We start from the raw sequence: 27,081 nt of genomic DNA on the forward strand, positions 1-27,081 counted from the left end.
AATAGCTAAGATTTGGGAACAGCCTAAATGCCCATCAGCAGATGAGTGGATTAGAAAACTATGGTACATCTACACAATGGAATACTACGCTGCTATAAAAAAGAAGGAATTCTTACCATTTGCAGCAGCATGGATGGAACTGGAGAGCATTATGCTAAGTGAAATAAGCCAGTCAGTGAAAGAAAAATACCACATGATCTCACTCATTTATGGATAATAAAGAACATTATAACCTGATGAACAAAAAGATAGATATAGAAGCATCGGACAGACTGTCAAATTACAGCAGGAAGGCTGGAGGGGGGTGCGTGGAGGGGGTGCTAAGAGATCAACCGAAGGACTTGTGTGCATGCATATAAGCATAACCAATGGACGCAAGACACTGGGGGGTGGGGTAAGGACATGTGCCGGGGGGTAGAGGAGGCCAGGGTAAGGTCAATGGGGTGGGGGTGGGGGGGGAAGGAGACATGTGTACTACTATTTTTAACACTTTAAACAATTAAAATAAAAAATAAAAAGTTATTGTGGAGAAAAATAAAAATAAAAAGTTATTGAGGAGATAGAAAATTTTAGGAAGATTGTGGAGTAAGAAACACCAGAAATACATCTCCTTATCTAGACAATTGAAATGACAGAATTTGTCTGATCTGTTTTGGAATTCTGGAGTTTATTGAAACCTTTGGAACTCAGGGGAAGGGTTAGATAGTAAACTGTAGTTGACTTTGATTAATTTCAGTTCCTTAGCTCAGCAATGGCTACTTATCTCCCACCTCCCAGCCCCATTACAGGCAGCTATGCACATATTCCTAGAGCAAGCACACAGCTTGCAGGAAGCAGGGTGGGCAGTAAGGACCCTAGTCCTCCATATATCAGAGATCTGTGTTCTGATTGAAGATTACAGCTTCTGCTGACAAAAGTGCAGACATAAAGTTGGCCAGAAATTGTTATAAACACACACACACACACACACACACACACACACACCATTGTTTCAGATCCTTCCTCAGACTAAAACAAGTTCTATGGGACTTAAAGGCTGGTGCTTTCCCCTACTTCATTTTCATCTTTTCCTCTTTGGAGAGCCAGACTTTAAAAACAAGTACATTCAAAATCAACTGTACACACAGGAGAAATTAGAAAATTACCACGCATAGCCAGAGAAAGGCACAGGGCCAGAAAAGACTTGAGAAGACCTTAAGTTTATACTCAAGCTAATCCACAGCATGGAGAGGAGATGGCCTAAAACAATTAAATAAACCAACTAATCTATGTAATAAAAACCCAGTGGTTGTAACGCCATAATGACCAAAGTCCGGTCACCAGAAGGTGCTTTGATGGGTCCCGCAGCGCTGGCAGGACTTGACGCTGGGTCCCGCAGCGTGCCGGGTATGGGTCTCACGCAATTTCGCACGCTGGGCCTCTAGTAATAATAATAATAATAAACCCACAAATCCTGAGGAAATTATCATTCCACATAAAATTACCACATTATTACATTCAGATACCCAGTTTTGAACAAGAAAACAAAAAGGTATGCAAAGAAAAGGGAAAGTATAGCTTAATTATAGGGAAAAAATTAACCAACAGAAACTGTCCCTGAGAAAGACCACATGTTGCATCTACTAGACAAATACTTTAAAACAAATGTCTTAAAGATGCTCAAAGAATTAAAGGACGATGTGAAAAAAAAAAAGATGTATGAGTAAAGTGGAAATACCAATAAAGAGAAAACCCAAAAGGACACAAAAATAAATTCTAGAGATGAAATACACAAAAACTGAAATTAATATTCACTAGAGGAATTCAAAGGCAGGTTTGAGCAAGCAGAACAATCAGTGAACCTGAACATAGAACAATGGAAATTATAACATCTAAAGAACAGAGAGGGAAAATAATAGGGACAGAACCTAAGGAACCTGTGGGACACCATCAAGTGGATCAATATACTAGTATACATTATGGGAATCCTGGAAGGGGGCAAGAGAAAGGGGCCTAGAGATTATTTGAAGGAATAATGGCTGAAAACTTCCCAAGTTTGAGGAAAGATATGATTATAAACACCGAGAAAATCAGCTATTCAAATAGGAAGAACTCAAAGAGATCTTCACCAAGACACAATCTAAGGAAACTGTTGAAACACAAAGAGAATCTTGAAATCAGCAAGAGAGAGGTGACTTGTCAAATGCAAGGGGATTCTCAATGAGATTAACAGCAGATTTCTCATCAGAAACCTGAAGGATACAGTATATTCAAAGTACTAAAAGAAAAGTACTGTCAATCAAAAAATCCTGTATCTGGCAAAATTGTTGATTTCAAAGGTGAGGGACAAATTAAGGCATTCTCAAATACACAGAAGCTGAGGGAGTTTGTTTTAAATCCTGCAGGACATTAGATAGTAAATTGAAGCCATATGAAGAAATAAAAGTCTCAGTAAAGATAAATACATGGTTAATTGCAAAAGCTACCATTATTATAACACAATATGTAACTCCATTTTTGTTTTCTCCACAATTTAAGAGATTACATTTTAAAAAAATTATTGATCTAAAATGTAGTATTATTGTAACTTTGGTTTGCACACTAGGTTTTAAAGACTTAGTCCAAACCAAGATTAGAAAATTTATTAATAATGTTAAGAATTAATTTTATATTTGAATAGCAGTATTGTGAATATGTTGGGTTAAAAAGAAAGATCCTAATTCACCAACCTAATATTACAACATAAGGAATTAGCAAAAGAACAAACTAAACTCACCTGGCTGGTGTGGCTTAGTGGTTTAGAATCAACCTATGAACCAGAAGGTCATAGTTTGATTCCCCCAGGTTGCAAGCTCTATCCCCTGTCGGGGGGACATGCAGGAGGCAGCCAATCAAAGATTCTATCTATCTCCATTTCTCCTTTCCTCTCTGAAATCAATAAAAATACATTTTTTTAAAAAAGAACAAACTAAACTCAAAACTAGCAGAAGGAAATAATGAATATTAGAGCAAAGATAGAGAATAGAAAAACAATAGAACAAATGGTGCTGTAACAGCTAGACATTCACATGTAAAAATATGAATCTAGACACAGACCTTACAAACATCACAAAAATTATATCAAAATAGATCATAAACCTGAATGTAAAACACAAAACTATAAAATTAGAAGACAACATAGAAGAAAACCTAGATTACTTTGGGTATATATGTGTGTTATTGGTTTAAGAGGGAGGTTGTGGGCTCAATCCCCAGTGTGGGGGGCATGCAGGAGACAGCTGATCAATGATTCCTTGTCATCATTGATGTTTCTTTCTCTCCTTCTCTCTCCCTCTCTGAAATCAATAGTAAAAATATATTTTAAAAAGAAAAGATAATTTTAATAGATATTTCAAATAATTTGAAATTGTCTTTTTTTAATACTACCCCGAAACTCAAAAATGGTAGTTTAAGTTATTTGCAGTGTGGAAACTGAAATAGTTCATTGGTCTGTCTTGCATTTTCAAATGGATATTTTATTGATGCATGATTTTAGAACTTCATGTATTGTTTCTTTGTAAAACATTGATTTTCCCCAACTCTTGAAGATCTTCTAAATGTTGTCACATTTTATTACACAATGTAAAAAGCAACATTTGTTAATATTGCCACCAGTCTTTTCACACAAGTCCTTAAGTCCATCCTTTTCCTCACTTCTATTGTATGTGGGCCTATTTCTACTCTCTATTCTACATAATTATTAGCTACTAGAGGCCTGGTGCACGAAATTCGTGCACGGGAGGGGGGTCCCTCAGCCCGGCCTGCACTCTCTCCAATTTTGGACATCCCTCTCGCTATCCGGGACCACTGGCTCCTAACCGCTTGCCTGCCTGCCTGCCTGTTCACCCTAACCATCTCTGCCTGCCAGCCTGATCGCTCCCTAACTGCCTCTGCTTGCTGGCCTGATCGCCCCCTAACTGCCCCCCTGCCGGCCTGGCCGCCCCCTAACTTCCCCCCTGCCAGCCTGGCCGCCCCCTAACTGCCCCCCTGATGGCCTGATCGGCCCCCTAACTGCCCCCCTGCTGGCCTGCCCGCACCCTAACTGCTTGCTCCCCTGCTGGCCTGATCGCACCCTAACTGCTTGCTCCCCTGCTGGCCTGATCGCACCCTAACTGCTTGCTCCCTTGCAGGCCTGATCGCCCCCTAACCACCTCTGCCTCGGCCCCCACTACCGTGGCTTTGTCCGGAAGGAAGTTGGACATCCGGAAGATGGTCTGGTTGACCCGGTCTAATTAGCATATTACCATTTTATTAGTATAGATGTTTGGTTTTAGTTCTGGTATCCTATTTTATATTATGCTTTCTAATTTAAAAACATTTTAACACTCAGTTCTATATTCTCTATTTTTTTATATTCAATTCTTCTTATATGGGAAGTTTAACTGTTGATTTATTTGTTACACGTCCCATATATTGCTGTTCAGTATTATACATCTTCTAGTTTATGCTGAAAAAAAGGTACTTTTCAGTTTCTCATTGTCCTGTTACCTTTAAGTAATTTTCAAATTGAATGGGGGAACCACCATTTTTATTTCATCATTTTAAAACCAGCAATTCCAGTATTCTTCTTAAAGTACTTTTGCTGTGAAACCTAACATTAGTGTGAAATATATACAAAAAAGTACATAAGACTTAATACACAGCTTAACAAATTATATTAAGTGAACATCTATTTAAATACCATAAGAGTTAAATCTTTGCAAAAGCTCCAGAAGCTTTCTGCTTTTGTGTCCCTTATCCTAAACTCTTTCCTCTTTCCTAGAGATAAATCACTGTCATAATTTTCTTGAAATCACTTTGTTCTTTGCTTTATAGTTTTAAGTATAAATCCTTAAGCAATATGCTTTTGTTTAACTGGTTTCTCATTTTCTTTTTATTTTATTTTATTGATTTATTGGGGTGACACTGGTTAGCAAACTTACACAGGTTTCAGGTGCACAATTCTACAACACATTGTCTTTTCACTGTGTTGTGTGTTCACCACCCAAATCAAGTCTCCATCCATCACCATTTATCCTTCCTATAGCCTCTTTCACCTCTCTCCTTTAATCCCTCCTCCCTCCACCCCCAAAATCACCACACTGTTATCCGTGTCCATGACTTTTTTTGCTCTCTCTTCTTTGCTCAATCCCTCCACCCTCCGTCACCCAACCTGACCCCACCCCCCACTCCCCAACAGCCTGCCCTCTGTCTATGAGTCTGTCACTGTTTTGCTTGCTAGTTCATTTTGTTCTTTTGATTCCACATATGAGTGAAATCATAATGGTACTTGTTTTTCTCTGACTCACTAATTTCACTAGCATAAAGCTCTCCAGGTCCATCCATGCTGTCGAAAAGGGTAAGATTTCATTTTTCATAGCTGAGTAGTATTCCATTGACACTCGGGTTGCTTCCAAATTTTAGCTATTGTAAATAGTGTTGCACTGAACATAGAGGTGCATGTATTCTTTCCAATTAGTGTTTCAGGTTTCTTTGGATAAACTGCCCGAAGTGGAATCACTGGGTCATAAGGCAGTGGGTTCCATTTTTAATTTCCACAGTGGCTGCACCAATCTGCATTCCCACCAACAGTGCACAAGGCAAAAGAAAGATTATAAAAACATTTCAACAACAGGATCAAAATTACTCATGAATTAACTAGTAAGAGGTGATAGTTGGAGTTCAAAACTGATTCTGAGACTAAAAGATTAGACAATTGGGACAATAGCTGTATCATTTGCAAACATAATGAAAATGAAGCAGGTTGTAAAGAAAGACTATAATTATGGTTTTGAACATACTGAGTTTGAATTTTATATGGCAGGAAGAACAGCCAGCTGGAAATGTCAACTTGAGATAGATTGAACTATAAATGTATATTTGGGAATCATCTGCATGGAAGTGATAGTTGCAATCCTGGGAGTGATTCAGCTCAAAGTGAGGGGAGAGAAAGCTATTTAAAGCAATACCTAGAGGAATATGTGCTTGCATCAGTGGAAGAAGAGGAGACAGCAAAAGAGAAAGCAACTGCCCTGTCTAGATGGCTCTGTTGGTTGGAGCATCATACCGTACACCAAAAGGTTTTGGGTGTGATTCCCTGTCAGGGCACATACCTAGGTTACAGGTTCCATCTCTGATTGGGATATGTACTGGAGGCAACCAATTGGTGTTTCTCTCTCTCTCTCTCTCTCTCTCTCTCTCTCTCAAATCAATACATATTTTAAAAAGAGAGAGAAAGCAACTATGTTCAGAGGAGTAGAGCAAAAAAAAAATTAATTGAAATTTATTGCAGCTATTAAAATGTAGGAAATTTTGTAATAAGTTATTTGATTAGATTTTTTTTAAAAAGATCCTATTGTTATTGTTAGTAAGAATAACTAGGTGACCTTACTTTCTTTAATATATAATACTAGAAGCCCGGTGCACGAAATTCGTGCACGGCGGGGGGTTGTCCCTCAGCCCAGCCTGTACCCTCTCCAATTTGGGACTCCTGGAGGAATGCCCGTTAAACGGGCAGTCGGACATCCCTCTCACAATCCAGGACTGCTGGCTCCCAACTGCTTGCCTGCCTGCCTTCCTGATTGCCCCTAACCGCTTCTGCCTGCCAGCCTGATCACCCCTAACCACTCCGCTGCCAGCCTAGTTGATGCTTAACTGCTCCCCTGCCAGCCTGTTTGCCCCCAACTTCCCTCCTCTGCCAGCCTGGTCACCCCTAACTGCCCTCTCCTGCAGGGTTGATCACCTCCAACTGCCCTCCCTTGCAGGCCTGGTCCCTCACAACTACCCTCCCTTGCAGGCCGGGTGCCTCCCAACTGCCCTCTCCTGCTGGCCATCTTGTGGTGGCCATCTTGCGTCCACATGGGGGCAGGATCTTTGACCACATGGGGGCAGCTATATTGTGTGTTGCAGTGATGATCAATCTGCATAGTACTCTTTTATTAGATAGGATAGAGGCCTGGTGCATGGGTGGGGGCCAGCTGGTTTGCCCTGAAGGGTGTCACAGATAAGGGTGGGGGTTCCCTTGGGGTGTGGGGCGGCCTGAGCGAGGGGCCTGTGGTGGTTTGCAGGCCGGCCACGCCCCCTGGCAACCCAAGGGGAGGCCCTGGTATCTGGAATTTATTTTCCTTCTACAATTGAAACTTTGTAGCCTGGGGCGGCAGCCATTTCTGTGGCAGTTAATTCACCTTCTACAATTGAAACTTTGTAGCCTTAAGCGGGTGAGCCCGGCCAGGGTGTGCGGAAAGCTTTGCTTCCCCTATTGCCGCCGGCAACCCTGGCCTGCTCTCTCAAGCTCCATTCTGCCGCCATTTGTTTGAATTTGTTTACCTTCTATAATTGAAACTTTGTAGCTTGAGTGGAGGCTTAGGCCTGCAACGGCTATGGAAAGCTTGGCTTGCTCTGTTACCTGGGAAACCTTGCTCTCTGTGGCTGTAGCCATCTTGGATTGGGGTTAATTTGCATACTCGCCTTGATTGGCTGGTGGGCGTGGCTTGGCTGGTGGGCGTGGTTTATGTAGCAGAGTGATGGTTAATTTGCATATTACCATTTTATTAGAGAGGATGTTAATAGAAATAATATATTAAGGTGATCTATATCAGAACATAGAACTGTTAAGTGAAACAGTAGCCTCAAGTCCTATTTATTCTCTACTGTCACCACTTCAAATTGGCTCTATAATCATGGTTGACATTTAACTAGTTCTCAGTTAAACTGAGATCAGTGAAATTTTGTCTATACAGTGGCTTGATTGAGAGAGAACTGGAAGGATCATCTAACTGAGCAGACTGATCATTCTAAGCATAAAGTTATAATTAGAATAGCTTTTATAAATTTCCTCTTTCTCCATGCATAAAAAGGACAACTATAATATCTGTGCCTTACTCTCCCAATATGTTAAAAGGAGGTGCCTTCTCATACATTTTGTCATTGCAAAAATACAAGAAATAAGTTTTAAAGAGTTGTTCCAACATTTGAAAGTTTGGTTCTATGCTTAATGGCCAGATTTTTATGTCTTCCTTTCACCAGAAATAGTTGCATTGCCAAGAATTCCAAGTGCCCATTTTGCACATAGAATATCAAGATTACCTTATAGTTAAAGCTTTGTTTACAGAATTTTTTCTTTATTTTGGATAAATTAATGTCTTTTAACATTTTCAAAACACTCAAATATAGGAATTCAAGTGCTAATAATGCATTGGTGGCAATAATAATAATTGCAGTTAACATTTTCTGAATAGTTACTATGTGCAATCCATTGGGCTAAGTGTTTTTGCATGAATTTATTGATTTAGCACTATTTACTGAGTGCCTACTATGTGCCAGGAACTTTTCTGGACACTTGGGATCAATTAATAAGCAAAAACTAAAATCACTGCCATCATAGCCCTTTTATTTATGAGGATGGACAGGTAATAAGCATTAACAATAAGCATATTTTGGAAATAACCAAAGTAAAGTGTATGGACCATAAGAAGATAATAAGCTACGGAAAATAAATAGAGCAAGATAAGGGGAGTCAGGAGAGTTTGGGTGATGGAGATGTGTTGTGTTATTAATTAGGGTGGTCAAATGGAGATGGTTGCATTGAAGTTAACCATGCAGATATCTAAGAGGAGAGCATCTAAGCTAATGGAACAATCTGTGCAAATGCAATAAGGTTAAGGTGGGACCATGTCTGGGGTATGCTGGATGGGATCAGGGAAAAGCAGATCTTGTCACTACAACAACACTATGAGTACCATTATAATCCCCATTTTATAGATGAGGGAACTGAGACAAAGAAGTGGAACAACCTGCCACATTTACTACAAAATCAGGAGCCAGCAATAGCAAGAAGGTTTCAAACTGATTTAACTGCTTAGTTCTCTATGACCCTCTGCAAAATATAAGATGAAAGGTCAGTAGTTGTGAAGTACTAGTAGATGACTTCATTGAAAAATGTCTGTACTTCAATTTTCTGCAATTTCTAGGTCTTGTGATTCAATCAAAGTTTTTTCAATACATATGACTTCTTTTTCTTGTGAGATGTTTTAATATAAGGGTTTGGTGTTAGGGCAAATCCAAAGTTTAGTTCTTCCAGTCTTTTCATATTGAGCCTTTCTTAGAAACAGGATATATTCATAATCATAATGACATGGTATATTTTCATTAATTTTTAAGTACAGAAAAACACTCTAGATTGTAATATGATTATGACATATGTACATTACTTATGTGCATGCTACTGATGATTAGAATGAATCAGTGTAATGATAGTTGCAGGTTGCTGGCCCATCTACTTGCTACCCATACTTGGAATAAATCAATGCTTTAAAATAATAATTCAATACAGAAAAATATTTTATTCTGTTTTTAAAAATTAAATTTATTGATGTAACATTGGTTAATAGCATTATATAAATTTCAGGTGTATGACATTATAATTTGATACAGTATAATGTATCACCATCCAAAGTCTAGTTTCCTTCCATTACCACATATCTGATCTCCTTTACCCAGTTTGTCCTCCCTCCACCTACTTCCCTATGGTAACCACCATTCTGTTGTCTATATCTATTAGTTTGTTATTTCATTTGTTATTTTTTGTTTTATATTCCACATCAGGCAGTTTTTATTCTTTTCCATCTGACTTATTTCACCTTGCATAATACTTTAAAGATCCATCCATGTTGTCCCGAGTGGCAATATTTCATCTTCTTTTATGGTTAAATAGTATTCTGCATATTTATCAAATCATCTGTAGAGGGACACTTAGGTTGTTTCCATGTCTTGGCTATTGTAAATAATGCTGTAATGAACATAGGGGTACTTATATGTATATGAATTAGTGTTATCAGATTTTTCAGGTATATATCCAGAAGAGAAAGTGCTGGATCACAAAAATTATTTCAATAAAAACAATCCTTTAAATAATAGAAAATCTAAGAAAAAATGTGTTTATGCCCAGTTTATTGATCTCCTAGCTTAATCATAGACTGCTTGCCACTCTATTTTCAAGTTAAGTGACTGAGGGATTTGAAAGTCACAATGAAAAGACACCATTAGGTGAAAAGATTTAATAGTTAATTTTTATACATGTTAGATTGATAGTTAAGAGAGCTATTATTTATTTTAAGGTTAATATTTTATTTTATTGGGAATTCCATTTTACCTACTTATTCATATTGAATAGAATTAATAAAAATGTGTCTTTTATGACCTGTGAATTTTTCAGCATTGACTTTGTATAACCATTTAAAGAACAAAACTTTGCTAGATTCATTGTTTTTTTACATAATCTGTTTATCTGACAGTTAATAAAAAAGTAAGAAATTATATCCTTGGTATTCTTTAGTAGACTTCCACAGGAGTAGTGAATGCATAAATCATGGTTATGTGGGGTTGATAATTTTAATTGTCTAGCACTAGCATGCTTTTGTCAAGTGGGGGCATCATTGGTCTTTCTTAAATAAGCTGTGTGGCAAGAATAATTTGCTTGTTAAACTTAAATGATATTAGGGATAAATAATTATTCTCCTTTCACCTTATTTTAGAGGGCCTGTATATTATGTCTATAGCCAATACTCTTAACTGATAGCAAGATTTAAAGTCCAGAAACATTTAGTAGTCTTCTTTTTAAGTTTTCAATTGTATCAGTCTCTAAAGTTACCATCACAAAATGTGGTTTTTACACAGTAAAAGAAAATGGTTTTAAGAATAATTAGAGTTTAGAGTAAAAATCTTATTTTGTGGTCTTAGTTTTGCTGTCATCGTTGTTTTAAGCATATGAACAAGGAAAAGCCAAGTATATGCTTCAGATTTAAAACACATGCATACAAACATGCACTCCTAAGTGACTTAGTATTTAAAAGTAGTTATAACTGATAATTAGAAGATATTTTGAGCAAATCCAAATTACATATTGTTGTGTTACCAACACCAGACTATTGATAATAGCTCTAAATTTCTTTTGCCATCTTTAAATTTATATAAGAAGTACATTTGATTATGATTATCATTCTGCTATCTAAATTGAATATGATTACTGTGTTTTGATCTCTCCATTACTAACAATTTGTGTCACAGTTAGACTTCCAAATACATTATTCTTTAGTCAAAAAAAAAAAAGAACTATATTTGTACATGATTGCATGTGGGCAAATTTCTTTTAGGGTGTGCAAGTTATACATATATTCAGCCTGAAATATTGAAATATTTTAATACAATGTTTCCACCAATCTTGCATGCCTACCTCTTTGTCAGGTGAATGCCACAGGCTAACACTGAGGATAATCCTATATAATAAAAGGATAATATACAAATTGACCAGATGGTGGAACGACCAGTTGCTATGATGCACACTGACCACCAGGGGGCAGATGCTCAATGCAGGAGCTGCCCCTTGGTGGTCAGTATGCTTCGCACCACTCAGCCAGAAGCCCTGAGCGCAGCGGTGGTGTCTGGAGCCTCTCCCACTTCCTCGGCAGTGCTAAGGGTATCTGACTGATGGCTTAGGCCCGCTCCCTCTGTGAGGGAGCGGGCCTAAGCCATCAGTCGGACATCCCCTGAGGGCTCCCAGACTGCAAGAGGGCGCAGGCCAGGCTGAAGGACCCACACACACACCCCGAGTGCACAAATTTCGTGCACCGGGCCTCTAGTAACTTATAATTCATGTCTCTTTCTTGGAGGTTACAGTTGTCTTGAATTGACAGTTTTGAAGGACCCAAACTGACATCTAAGGGTTCAAATGATCTAGAAAGGTCAGTTAATATTTTCTATTTTAATATTTTTCTCTTTTTCTTTTTTCTAGCCAAGTCCTATACCAAGTCCTATTTTGGGGCGAAAGCCAAATGCCAGTCAGTCATTGCTTGTATGGTGCAAAGAAGTTACGAAAAACTACCGGGGAGTAAAAATCACAAATTTTACTACATCGTGGAGAAATGGTTTATCTTTTTGTGCAATATTACACCACTTTAGGCCGGATTTAATGTAAGTAAAAATTTTTCATTCCTTATAAATATTTTGTAAATAACAGATAGCTTTAAAAATACAATAATTTTAACACATGTCCTGAAATACTTGACTTCATATTTCTTTTTTATTACCCACACCTCTTCTTTTTGAAAGAAATGCATGCCACCCTAGCTGGTTTGGCTCAGTGGATAGAGTGTCAGCCTGTGGACTGAAGGATCCTGGTCAAGTGCACATGCCTGGGTTGTGGGCTCAATCCCCAGTAGGGGGCGTGCAGGAGGCAACCAATCAATGATTGTCTCCCATCATTGATGTTTCTGTCTCTCCCTCTTCTACCTTCTCTGAAATTAATAAAAATATTTTTAAAGAAAGAAATGCATGCCAAAAAGAAAAGTCCTTCCTTCTTGATATCTAAAAAAATCTGTTTTTTTAAATTATTTTTCTTCTTAATCTCATACAAAGAACTTATTTTAAATTATTATAAAAATGGGTTAGTGTTTCAACAATAAAGATTTTTTTAAAAAATTTAGAAAGAGAAGTAGATGAAAAAAGAAATTGGGTTAGTGTTAAAATTATATGACACAAAGAAGCCTGTAGCTCTTTGTATATTGACAACAAGGTATGGCCTCATGGTAAATTTGGTTGTCAATGCTTGTCTCTGGTTCCCTGCCTTAACTTCTCTTTAGATGGAAAGCTTCAGGCAATGAAACAGGTAATCACTGTTTTCGTTTATTTGTTTATTTATTTATTTATTTTCGTTAATTTTCCACATAGATTTGTTGATTGAATTGCTGTGAAGTTGCTAGTTACTCTTGGGTATTATTGAGTGTCAAATTTTTAGAATCAGTTCGTTTTAAAAATAGCTGTTTTGTAAAATACTGTATATATCCTACTGTGCCATTTTCTCCCTCAGTGACTACAAGTCTCTGAATCCTCAAGATATTAAAGAGAACAACAAAAAGGTAAGAATTGCCAAGAAGAAAAAAAAGTTGTTGTTTTGGCCTCTCTGCAGGCTTTTATTAATTTGGGGGAAGTGAGGGTTTTTTTTGCGAGGTCATAACTGCAGCTCTCAGAAGGTAGTCCCCTTCCTGCAGTTCAAATAGAATGCATGGCTTATTCTAGTTTGTCATAGCCTTTAAAGATCACAAGTGCCAGTCTGGTATCAGATTATACTATGTGTATGAACGTCATTACCTGTTAAATATTTGTTAAAGCACATTGCTTTTATTCAGAATTTAGCTTTTAAAAAGTGTACCCATAGTGATTGTGTCATAAATTATTATGAGTTTAGAAAAATCTGTTGGGAGAGGATGAGGTCAGGAGCCTAAAACCAAAAAAGAATGCCTGTGTTTCTAGAAGCAAAATGATATGAACATTGGTTTCTTTTTTTATTTTCTGGTAAACTGCAATTTTTTTCCACATGATTAATTAATGTACAGAGGTCAGAGCTTCCCAATTGGTATGTGGGGGATATCGATTCTTTCAGCCTTCAAGGTAGCTGTGCAAGGGCTGAATTGCTGGAGCCTTCCAGGGCCAGCTGAGTATGGCAGCAGGCTGACTTAACTACTTCCCTCAATAGCACAATATTACAATATGTGCACCATGACATGAAAAAACAGGGAATCATCTAACTCTCAACACACAGTAGTACTCAGTGTTGTTTGGGGCAAGTAGGGGTTGTGTTAATTGAATTCTTCAACTGATAAGTTAATGAAATGTATTATCTCAGAACTGGCGTTCTTGACCTGGGGCTATGGATAGAATTCAGGGCATCTTTGAACATGGCTGGTGAAAAAATATTTTTCTCAAATTTTTAACTAAAAGTTAGCATTTCCTTCAATTATAAATTTACGCAACTATCTACTGTAGGATCAGCCATGACTGAGACTTTGTCACCTTTAGAATTTCAGATATTTTCATGTAACTTTACAAATATCTACCAATACCTTTTAAGCTCATCACTTCTTCAAAATTACAGTAGTTAATGCATTCATAAAAGCACATATATTACTGTTTCTCAAATTAAATTTTGCTAATATTTTCATAGTTTCATTTTTTAATATAATTGGTTTCTTTTGTAATCCTATGTATTTTATACATATAAAACATTATTCTGAGAAGGGATTCATTGCCAAAAGAATTCATGGAATAAAGTGATTAATAATTATTTGGATTATTAAAACCACCAGTAATAAAATGTCTATAAAGGGGACTTCGATAGAAGTTCAATTAACATTAAGTCAAAATAATTATTTTTACTTTTATTGCTTTCTAATACCAAAAACTTGTATTACCATTAAAAAATTCGTATTTCTTTGCAAATGTATTGTTATTATGCTGGCCATAAGGAAATACATTTAAAAACTGTCCATTTTTAATTGAAATATGTTACCCAAAAAAAGGAAATCTTAAAAAAACAATATGGTTTTCTTTATAGAAATCACCTTTATGGTGGGCATGCTGCAAAGTAAGTCATTCTCATAAAATATGTTCTGTATAATTTTAGAGAGCTTATATCATATAATTTTAGAGAACTTGTTTTTTATCGATTAAATTATATCTTTAGATATGACAGTTCTTTCATTTTTTTGCATTTGAATAAAATATTAAGCTAATTTAAATGCAGATAGAAGCAATATAAATCATTATTTTTATTAAGTGAAGCTTTCAGGTTACTGTTTAAAATTTTGAAAAGGAAACGTTTTTATCTAAATAATTTTTAAGAGTATGGGGACTTTCGTTAAGGCTTAAGTCACACTTAAGGAACTTAATAATGATGAGCATACCTTGGATTTACAAATTACGACATAAAGGAGAATATTCCATTAACTTTTTTTTCTCAATTATATCTTTCAGGGCAAATAATGATGTCTTGAAAGGATTTTAATTTTGATGATCCTATTCATTGCACGATTCAAATAGTTGTTGTTATACAGTCTTTTCTTTTCATCACTTTGCAACTTCTTACCTAATATCTACATTGAGTATCAGTTGCTACCTGCAGATTTATTTCCGGCTTCACACAGTTCTTCCTAATAACCCCATCTGCCCTTGATTGAACTTAAAGCAGCAGGAGAAACGATGCCTGTGTTTTAAGTTCCAAACAGATGTAGAACATAACTAGCAATGATTCCTCCTTACCAATTAAATAATATCTAGGACCGAATAAAACAATTTTCTCTCAAATACCTCTTTTTTCTCCACATACTAATAGTTAAAAAGATAATAGGTGGTTGACCATAGCAAAAGAGGTTAACCTATGGGAAAATTCCTTTAAAAGTCTTGACCTCGCTTATAAGAAACCTGGTTTGTTTTTAAATGGTTGTTTTTTTTAGTGCAATTAGTGTGCATAAAATGAAATGCTACGTGAAGCAGAACACCAGCAGGCGATTCCCCACAAGGAAGCTAATCATTTTCCCAGGTCTGTAAAAAGTGCTGAATAAAAAAGGTATTTACCTGTGACATCTGATCTTAAAGAATATGTCAATGTTTTAGATAATTGGGAAATGTTTAGAATACTGCTTGTGGTGCTTTTCCTGATGGTCTGCAATTGATGCCTGTTAATCTAGTTGCCAAGACACATGAGGAGGAAAATGACTTTAATTTTCCTAAAACATGTAAAATAACAAACAGGCCTAAACATGCACACCAACTGAGACATTCTCTCAAGTAAATATTTTGAGGTGCCTATATTATGAAATATAGGGCTACGAAAATTGAAGTGGTTTTAATATCACAGTTTCCTTTTCCTTTTCTTTCTAACGTATTCCATAACATTTATTAAAACTACTGGAAGAATACAAAAATCAAGGATTAAATTCAAAGGTAGTAATGCACTTTAACATGTAAGTGCAAAAGACTGATTTCTTCTTAATCGTTACATAATTTCCTAATGTGTTGTTTTTTGTTTTTTAAGAAAAACTTTGTGTTATGATCCTACACCTAGGTTGTTACAAAGATAGACATTTTTATATCCCAAAGGAAGAATATAACTAAAGGATCTTTACTTTCTCCAAGAATATGTCTAAACCTTAAACCATATTATTAATGCTTCCTAGCAACGCAATGCTGTTTTCAAGGGTTAGGTCAGGATACTAATAATTAATTGTAAATTGAGAAACGGCTTTGATTCTTCAAAACTAGAAAAACCTGATATGCCACTGTCATTTAAAGGCTAACAAAAATAATACAGTGCAGCCTCACATCTTCAACTACTCAAACATTTTATTCTTTCCAAAATGGATGAAGTGAAATTAAGTCCCTCTTTTAATTATGAAAATCAATTTCAATTGGGCATTTAAAAAGTTGCTATGTTTTTAGGCTTGTATTTTATACTAGATCATCTAGGAGTTAGTTCTTTAGGGGTATCTAGCTGTTTTTATTCTTCATGTTACATGACCATGGAAAAGAGGTTGATAGGAATGATAAAGCTCCAGATGAATTATTTCTTATAACTTAATTCCTTATCTTAAAAAATAAATTCTAAGGGTTTTTTTTTGTTTCTTTTAACTCTATTTTGCTTATTTTCTTTATTTGAAAAGAACATTCCATTTGATATTAATTAAGGAAATTTCTCTGGGATCTACACCACTTTTACAAATTTATGACTTGGAATTTTGTTTTGCTCATGTGGTTGTCAAGTACCCTCCAACAACAACAAAAATCCACTAAAATTTTGCTGTGTTTTTTTTTTTATGGTAACTTAATTTTATTCATTTTTTAAACTTAATTTTGAGATTTAATTTACATATAACATTATATTAGTTTCAGATGTACAACATGTTTCAATATTTGAATCATTGTGAAACATTCCCCACATTAAGTCTAATTAACATTCGTTGTTGTTTTGTTTTTGTTTTTTTGCTGTTTTTAAAATGTATGAAATATCTGAACTGTTCAATATATCTTTTCTTTTTCCTTCCTTTGAAGGCATATGATGGATTTGCCAGCATAGGAATTTCCCGGTTATTGGAACCTTCTGACATGGTCTTATTAGCAATTCCTGACAAACTGACTGTTATGACTTATCTCTATCAAATAAGGGCACATTTCAGTGGTCAAGAACTAAATGTTGTTCAGATAGAGGAAAACAGCAGTAAAAGCACATATAAAGTTGGAAACTATGAAACAGATACAAACAGTTCTGTTGATCAAGAAAAATTCTATGCAGAGCTTAGTGATCTGAAACAGGAACCTGAACTGCAGCAGCCTACCAGCACAGCCGTAGACTTCTTATCACAGGACGACTCTGTGTTTGTAAATGATAGTGGGGTTGGAGAGTCAGAAAGTGAACATCAGACTCCTGATGATCATCTTAGTCCAAGCACAGCCTCCCCTTACTGTCGCAGGACTAAAAGTGACACAGAACCCCACAAGTCCCAGCAGAGCTCTGGAAGGACTTCAGGTTCCGATGACCCAGGAATATGTTATAATACGGATTCAACTCACGCGCAAGTTTTGTTAGGCAAGAAGAGACTATTGAAAGTTGAGACTTTAGAATTAAGTGATTTGTATGTTTGTGATAAAAAGAAGGATGTGTCTCCACCCTTTATTTGTGAGGTGACAGGCGAGCAAAAGCTTCAGACTCTGGACATCAGTAGTAACTTGGAGCAAGAAAAATTAGAGAATTCTAGACCCTTAGAATGCAGATCAGATCCTGAATCACCTATCAAAAAAACAAGTTTATCTCCCACATCTAAACTTGGATACTCATACAACAGAGATGCAGATCTTGCGAAGAAAAAGCGTACTTCCCTGAGGCAGACAGAGTCTGATCCAGATGCAGATAGAACCACTTTAAATCATTCAGATCATTCTGCAAAAACAGTCCAGGTAAGTGAGTTGGAATGATGAATACATATACTTAGTTAATAGTTATCCTGTTTTTTTTTCTTTTTGTATTCATAAAATACTTTAAAATGTTAAAAAATGATTAAAGGTGAAGTGTAATTCCCATTATATAAAAAAAAACTGAAATATACCTGCTCTTCATTTAAAATTTATGATATAATATTTTAAGCCTAAAAATAAATTCCAATTTCAACATTGAAGGATAAAGAATGTCGACCTTTCTTTTCTTTTTAAATATGGTTTTATTGCTTTTAGAGACAGAGGAAGAGAGACGGAGAGAGAGAAAGAAACACTGATCGCTGGCTCCTGCAAGCCCCCAATTGGGGATGGAGCTGCAACCCAGGCATGTGCCCTAATGGGGAATCAATCAATGACCACTCAGAGTGTATGGCACAGTGCTCAACCAACTGAGCCACGCCAGCCAAGGCTGTTAACTTATCTTTTTTCAGATTTATTTATTCATTTGAGAGAGAGAGAGAGAGAGAAACATCAATTTGTTGTTCCACTTATTTATGCATTCATTGGTTGCTTCTTGTATGTGCCCTGATCAGAGAGCGACCCCACAACCTTGGCATATCAGGACAATGCTCTAACTGGCTGAACTACCTGGCCAGGGACGAATATCAACTTTTCAAATCAAAATATTATTAACCTATAAAAGCAGAATATCTCACTGTAAGAATAAATAAATGATACTTCAGTATTTCATTTAGTAACTATCATTCTGAAATGTATAAAGACAGGTTAAATATTTACCATTTAAAGCATTTTCTTCAAATGTTTTGGTTGCATTGTGATTGATATTTTCAATCCCATCATTACTTGTAGATAAAAATTCCAGTGGCATCAAACTTCTCCACATGAGAAAATAATGATACAGATTTGACCTTATGATATTGACTGTATTTAATTGAATCTATAATACCATCAGTTATAGTATATATCATTATTTTATGAACCACAAAGAAAGAAAAACACTGCCAATAAACTATGATACATGTTTTTCTTATCACATAGGATTTTTATTTTATACCTGTTGCAAGTTCTTTTAGATTTATTTAGGCATATAACTTTTCTTAATCAGATAACACTCATATATACATAAAAGGAAATTTTAAGCAAAATAAATTAAGGTATAATAAATTTAGAATTAGAATTTAGAATCCAGCTCTTCTGAATCATTTTTTTATATAAAGCTTTGGACGTTCCTGTTTTTCCGTAGTGTATCCTCTGTGCCTTCGGAAGTATTACGTTACAGCAGTGGTTCTCAAAAGTATGATCAGTGACCACTGATACTCTCCAAGATTCTTTCAGAGCACCCCAAAGTTGAAACTATTTTCACAATGATACTAGAACATTATTTACCTTTTTCACTTTCATTCTCTCACAGTGTACAGTAGTATTTTCTGGAGACTACATAATTTGTGATATCTCAACAAATCAAATATAGAAGTATATAATAGAAAATATAAAAATATAATGGCATTCTCATTTTTTGAAGTAATTTTTATTAGACTACTAGAGGCCCAGAGCATGAATTCGTGCATGGGTGGAGTCTGGCCAGCCCGCCCCGATGGGGGCCAATAGGGGACAGGGACGACCAGGGTAAGGGGCCGCAAGCGGTTGGCTGGCCTGCCCTGCCCCCAATCGGGGTGTTGGGGGCAAATCTGGGGCCGGGCCAGCCGGGGGATGGGGGGTCAATGGGGGCCCAGATCAGGCTGGCTGGCTACCGCAGTGTGCATCATAGCCACCATTCTGGTCATTCTGGTCGTTCTGCTGTTCCGGTCACTGGGCTTTTAATATATATATTTTATTAGAATAACATCTAATGGGTTTATTATAGCTGTTTCCAAAGGAATAAATCAGTAACTATTTTAAAAATTTCTCCGTTTTATTTTTAAATGACAAATATCGATAGGTATAACCTACATAAGCAAAAGCTTTTTGGGATTCTCTAATTTTTAAGCATATATAGGGATTCTGAAACCAAAAGTTTGAAAACCTCTGAATTACAGTATTTCTCCACAGTTGTGTCTAGATTTTTCTTTACTGTAATACTCATTGATAATACCACTTTCTTGATCTTATTGGACGGTCCCAACAAAAGATTTTTAGATAATAACCTGGAGTTAATTTCCATTCTCTGAAGTAGTTGTTAACTGAAACATCAAGGAATTGCAGTCACATCCCCAAAAATATCAAATAGATACATATGTAGGCATTAAAGACTGTTATCTTAACTACCACTTGTATAACAGAGATTATAAGATACCATCCATTTTAGCTTTTCAGAGGTGTTATGGAAAAATGTGCCTCTTAGGATCAAATAAATATAGTAGTAGCTAACAAAGCAAGCCCTGTTCTCCTAATGAAAATTTTCACATCAAAGATTTTAAGTACATGAACTTGCAGGACAAAAGAGCCTTCAGGACATCATAATGACCATACATAGTAGATAATCAACAAACACCAAGTGATTGACAATTGAAGAATTCGGTGAGCCCAAGTTCTAATATCTAATATAGGTTTTTCTTTTACTCCTGATTTTTTTTTATCCTCACCCAAGGATATGTTTATTGATATTTGGAGAGAGAGGAAGAGAGAGAGAGAGAGAAACACCGGTGTGAGAGAGAAACACTGATTGGTTGCCTCCTGTACATGCCCTGACGCGGGATTGAACCCAAAACTTAGATATGTGCCCTGACCTGGAATCAAACCCGCAACCTTTTTTTTTTTTTAATATATTTTATTGATTTTTTACAGAGAGGAAGAGAGAGGGATAGAGAGTTAGAAACATCGATGAGAGAGAAACATCAATCAGCCGCCTCCTGCACACCCCCCACTGGGGATGTGCCCGTAACCAAGGTACATGCCCTTGACCGGAATCGAACCTGGGACCCTTGAGTCCGCAGGCTGACGCTCTATCCACTGAGCCAAACCGGTTTCGGCAAACCCGCAACCTTTTGGTGCATGGGACAACGCTCTAACCAACTAAGCCATCTGGCCAGAACTTTAATTCTGATTTTTAAGGTAACTATGTTTAGTTAAATCTATAAATTAATTAATGTTTAGAATTTTAAATTACTCTGGACTGAGAATCACAAAACCTGGATTCTCATCTTCGCATTGCCAATGATTACCAGTGTAACATGTTAACTAGCCACTTAAATTCTATAAATCTTATTTTCCATATATGTAAAATGAAATTATCTCTGAGATCCCTTTTAGCTATAAAATTCTATCATGCTGTGATTTTATTCAGATGACTGAAGTCATGTACAGTAAATCCATATGATGATAGAAGTAGCAACTATTTACATCTCTGTATTTGTTTGTTTATTGGCCATTAGTTTGTTGGTCAGAATATTATTTAGGATAAATTTGTATTATCTTGGCAAAGTATTGCCTGGCACTAAATAGTTGTAATATGAGTATTAATGCTTCATAGGTTTTGTTTTTTAATTTTTCAGAGATGGTGTTTTGGGGTTTGGTGTGTGTGTGTGTGTGTTTTATACAGCAGTTAAATTCTGGACACCTAAAAATGTTTTTCTTTTTTGTACTGTGTTTCATCAATTTTAAGATACGCATTTTTTTATAATTCTCTGAAATCAAGATGTTACTTATAATAGATAGTATGTTAGAGTTTAATTGACAGTGTTTGTTCTTTCTTAGTAGTTATAAAATAATGGTGAATCTAGTAATGGTATTAGATTAGAGGAAATTTGATAATTTAGTATGACTGCAGAGACTTGGCAAAGTCATAATGTTGCACATTTGAGTGCTCATACATGTGATTACCATTATATATCTTACACATTTCTTAAATTTACAACTAAGGAGGTAAGTGATTGAATTCTATTTTATATATGGAAAATGGGGGTTTACAGAGTTGCCTAAGATCATATAATAAGTACTAATGTTCAGACTGAAAACCAACCTTATCTTGCTCCAAAGTCTGTGCTCATAAATTTTATGGTCACAATATCTCATTGTCTTTTTACCATGATAGCACTAAGAATAATCATATTTCATATGTAAAGCAGATAGCTTTACTGAAAGCCAATTTAGCAATGCACATTAAGTTACATGAAATGTTAATCTCATAGATTCTACCTCCAGGAATTTTTCCTAAGGAGATATTCAGAACTGCACGTAAGAATTTCTTACAAGTCCCTGGCCAGGTGGCTCAGTTGATTAGAGGATCATCCCGTACACCCAAAGGTTGCAGGTTTGATTCCCATTCAGGACATATACCTAGATTGCAGTTCAATCCCTGGTCAGGGGTATGGGAGGCAACCAATTAATGTTTCTCTCTCACATCAATGCTTCTCTCTCTCTCTCTCTCTCTCTCTCTCCCTCCCTCCCCCCCTTCCTCTGTTTCTAAAATCAATAAACATATCCCCATGTGAGGATTAAAAAAATATACTACAAGGTACAAGGCCATAGTAATCAAAACAGTGTGGTACTGGGATAAAAACAGACATAGATCAATGTAACAGAATAGAGAGCCCAATGGGGTAAAGATAGTCTATTCCAGTGATGGGCAACCTTTTGAGCTTGGTGTGTCAAACTTCGCCAAAAAACTGAGCATAACTCAGGTAGTGTGTCACTTTGAGGAAAAAACTAACTCCAAGACTCTAGTCGCAAATGTTTCATCCTCAGGAGCAGCAAATGTTTCATCCTCGGCATGCGGCCGCGTGTCATCAGAAATGGCTACGTGTGTCAGTGCTGACACGCGTGTCATAGGTTCGCCATCACTGGTCTATTCAATAAAAAGTGTGGGAAACTTGGACGGACAACATGCAAAATAATGAAGTAGATCACCTTACACCATACACAAGAATAAACTCAAAATGGATTAAAGACTTAAAATGTTAGACTCAAAACCATAAAAATCCTAAAAGAAAATATAGGCAATAAAATCTCGGACATTTCTCTTAAGTATTTTTTGGGGAACAAAAAAACAAATTGGACTTTATCAAATGAAAACATTTTTGTACAGCAAAGGAAACCATTAACAAAATGAAAAGACAACCCACTGAATGAGAGAACATATTCACTGATACATCTGATAAAGGCTTAATATCAAGAATTTATAAGGAACTTATAAAACTCAATACAAAAAAAAAAAAATCCAATTAAGAAATGGGCAAAGGACCTGAATAGACACTTCTCCAAAAAAGAACAGATGGCCAATAGACATATGAAACGATGTTCTATATCACTGATCATCAGAGAAATGCAAATTAAAACCACAATGAGATATCACCTCATACCTGTCAGAATGGCTATCCTACATAATAAAATGGTAATATGTAAATTACCATCACTCCGCTACGCCCACGATTGGGCCAGCAGGAGGCGCAGGGGGCGGGACTCAGGGTGGCCAGGGTAGCTGATTGGGCCAGAAGGACGCTGAGCTCGCGGCGCCAGAGGCGCCTCGAGCTCAGCGTCTGTACCATGGCTGCCGGAGGCTTTCGGAAGGCCTGGGGCGCCTGCGGACAGCCAGCCGGACAGGTCCCCCGCGATCAAAGGCCAAAGCGGGGGACCTGGCCGCCTGTCTGCTCCGGCGCAAGGCCTTTCGAAAGCCTCCGCAGCGCCGGAGGCTTTCGGAAGGCCTGGGGCGCCTGCGGACAGCCAGCCGGACAGGTCCCCCGCGATCAAAGGCCAAAGCGGGGGACCTGGCCGCCTGTCTGCTCCGGCGCAAGGCCTTTCGAAAGCCTCCGCAGCGCCGGAGGCTTTCGGAAGGCCTGGGGCGCCGGCGGACAGCCAGCCGGACAGGTTCCCCGCGATCAAAAGGCCAAAGCGGGGGACCTGGCCGCCTGTCTGCTCCGGCGCAAGGCCTTTCGAAAGCCTCCGCAGCGCCGGAGGCTTTCGGAAGGCCTGGGGCGCCGGCGGACAGCCCGCTGGTGCACCAGGTGCATGATTAAATCATGCACTGGGCCTCTAGTCATCAATAAATCAACAAACAGCAAGTGTTTGTGAGAATGTAGAGAAAAGGGAACCCTCGTGCACTGTTGGTGGGACTGCAGATTAGTGCAACCACTGTGGAAAGCAATATGGAGTTACCTCAACAAATTAAAAGTGTAACTAACTGCCCTATGACCCAGCAATTCCACTTCTGGAAATATATCCAAAGAAATCTGAAACACTAACTGGAAAGAATATATGCACCCCTATGTTCATTGCATCCCTATTATAGCATTATTTATAACTAGAGGCCCAGTGCACGAAATTCATGCATGGGTAGGGTCCCTAGCGGCTGCCAACTGCTGGCCAGGGCTTCCCTTTCCCCTGGTCGAACACCCAGTCGAGGGGACAATTTGCATATTAGGCTTTTATTATATAGGAAGGATAGCCAAGATTTGGAAGCAACCCAGGTGCCTATCAGTATATGAGTGGATTAAAAAAACCTGTGGTACATTTACACAATAGAATTACTACTTGGCAAAAAAAAAAAAAAAAAAGAAGGAAATCTTACCTTTTGCAACAGCTTGAAATCCAGGCGACCCTGCTAGCGGTTCTCAACCTGTGGGTCGCGACCCACGGGTTGAGAACCGCTGCTATAGAGCCTAAGACCATCGGAAAACACAGATATTTACATTACGATTCATTAACAGTAGCAAAATTACAGTTATGAAGTAGCAACAAAAATAATTTTATGGTTGGGGTTCACCACAACATGAGGAACTATATTAAAGGGTCGCGGCATTAGAAAGGTTGAGAACCGCTGGCTTGGATGGACCTGGAGAGTATTATGCTAAGTGAAATAAGCCCGTCAGAGAAAGACAAGTACCATATGATTTCACTTACATTTGGAATCTAATGAACAAAATAAACTAACAAAATTGAATAGGTCTCATAGTTACAGAGAACAGAGTGACAGCTGTCAGAGGGGTGGGGGTTGGGACCTGGATGAGGTGAAGGGATTAAGAATAAAAAGAAAGACTCATCGACCCAGACAACAGTATAGTGATTTCCAGAGGGAAAAAGGGGGTAGGCGGAGATAGAAGAGGGTAAAAGGAGAGGTAAAGACACAATACAATATACAGATGATGTATTGTAGAATTGTATGCCTGAAAGTTATATAATTTTATTAACCAATGTCACCCCAATAAATTCAATTTTTAAATAAGAATTTACATATAAATATGTTCATAAAAGCAGTGTTTATGATAGTGAAAAATTATAAACAACCTAAATATGCAATAAGATGAGTTAAATAAAATATGAAGCATTTATGTTAATACAATACTAGACAATTTAAAATTGTTTTCATGTCACCATACGTAGTTACTAAAAATTTTGTTTCTTGTGATTAGAGTTTTAAGATTTATTCACCATGCTGTATATTATATTCCCCTGACTTATTTATTTTTTATCTGGTAGTTTGTACCTTTTTGACCATGTGGCTGTCCAGTTTTCCCAAAACTTATTTATTGAAGCGACTATCCATTTGCATAGGTTAATTTCTGAGCTCCCTGTTTTGTTTCATTGATCTGTGTATCTGTTTTTATACCAGTACTATACTGTTCTAATTACTATAGCATTATAATACTAGTATAGTTTGAAATCAGGGAGCGTGATGCCTCCAATTTTATTTTTTTATTTTTACTTTTATATATTTTCTAAAATTTCTATAATTAATATAAATTGCATTTGTAATCTGAAAAAAATTGTGTTTTTGTGTTTTAAAACATGAAAGCAATTTTTTGCTACACCTGTGTAGCTGATTGAAATCCCTAAAGGACTATAGAATCATAATGTAGAGCTTGTGGGATCTTAAAGATTATCTCCCCTTTTTTCAAGATGAGAGATTTTTAAAAATATAATAATAGTTAACATTTATTCAATCATCAGTATATTATTCTACTTCACTTAAGCTTTATAGTATACTTAATGAGAGTTGTTCTGTTTTTATTCCCACTTTATAAATGAGGAAATGGAGAGTTAGACAGTTTAACTTGCTCACAATTAAGTGATGGAACCAATATTTGACTCCAGAGTTCCTAAATATCATGTAATGGAATACAGTATAGTTTTTAAGTGACCTGTTCAGTGTTAAATTGTGTATCAGGATTAACAGCCTGATGTTTAGACTGCAAATTCAGTATTCGTTTCACTAATTCTGTTTATTTAGGGAAAAGTGTTGATTTGTAACCATTTTAAATGCAATGACCAATTTTATTCTATTATGTCTTATCAACATGAACTTAAAATCTATCATTATCACTTATACATTTCAAGTGTATCTATTAAGTTAATAATTTTTTAATCCTCTTAAAACCTTGGGTGATGAAAATGTCCTGGAATTAATAGTATTGGTGGTTCACAACCTTGTGAATATACTAAAAATCACTGACTTGTACATTTTTAAAATTTTTTTCCTTGCTTAAGATTACAGAAAAAAGTTTTAAATTGTTATATTAAAATATAAAGAGACCCAAAAATGATATACACAATAAATTTATAATGAAGTTTTATATTACACCAAATAAATTAATAGGCTTACTGTTTATCACCTCTTCCTTGACCATGAAGAATACCTATGATTGAAGCAACACTATTATTTCGACAGGTTGTATAACCATTGATTAGTTTAGAAATGTAGAATACATGCTCTTGGGGTTTTGTTTGTTTATTTTTGAGGCTTCTAATTCTGTATATTTGCTTTTAAGCAACGAATGTTATCTCGACAAGAAGAACTTAAAGAAAGAGCAAGAGTTCTGCTTGAGCAAGCGAGAAGAGATGCAGCTTCAAAGGCAGGGAATAAGCAGAATACCAACGCAGCCACAGCACTCTGCAACAGGCAGCTAAGTGATGTGAGGATCATTGGTTTAAAAATACCATAAGTTGTTCATTGTAATCATGGGGGTGAGGGTACTAATTTATTTACCTTTTTGCTAAATTACTTTTCTACATACTTTATATATTGTGGGTATTTGTTACACTTGTTGAGCTTACAAAGTCATACTTGGAGGAGTATGTTGTGATTATCTCTACACAATAGTGTTAGCTATGAGGAAAAGTAAGATCCTGGAATATAATTTCTGCACATACATGAATAATCTATTTTTTCATTAATATACTTTTGTAATTTAGTTGTACTTTGTTTAAGATTGTATTTTTGTCCATGGAAGTTAATTTTGTTGAAAATATTAGAATTTAACAATTATGTCTATCACTTATTGCATACCTAGCAAATATTCCAGGTACTATAATGGATGTTTTACATAATTTTTATTTTACTTAACCCATGAAGAAGATTTTCAAGCTACTTTCCAG

General features: G+C 36.5%; 1 protein-coding gene across 12 annotated transcripts in view; it reads left to right on the plus strand.

The window, feature by feature from the left end:
* EHBP1 (EH domain binding protein 1) overlaps nucleotides 1-27,081 on the plus strand; it is a 415,903-nt gene that overhangs the window by 294,251 nt on the left and 94,571 nt on the right. For all 12 annotated transcript variants that reach the window (XM_079792168.1, XM_079792171.1, XM_079792169.1 and 9 more), the window contains 4 exons: nucleotides 11,786-11,964; nucleotides 12,860-12,908; nucleotides 16,876-17,778; nucleotides 26,475-26,618. In XM_079792168.1, the coding sequence (XP_079648294.1) occupies nucleotides 11,786-11,964; nucleotides 12,860-12,908; nucleotides 16,876-17,778; nucleotides 26,475-26,618 (1,275 nt within the window). The remainder of the gene's footprint in view (nucleotides 1-11,785; nucleotides 11,965-12,859; nucleotides 12,909-16,875; nucleotides 17,779-26,474; nucleotides 26,619-27,081) is intronic.

This window comes from Cnephaeus nilssonii (assembly GCF_951640355.1).
Source record: "Cnephaeus nilssonii genome assembly, chromosome: 15".
NCBI lineage: Eukaryota > Metazoa > Chordata > Mammalia > Chiroptera > Vespertilionidae > Cnephaeus > Cnephaeus nilssonii.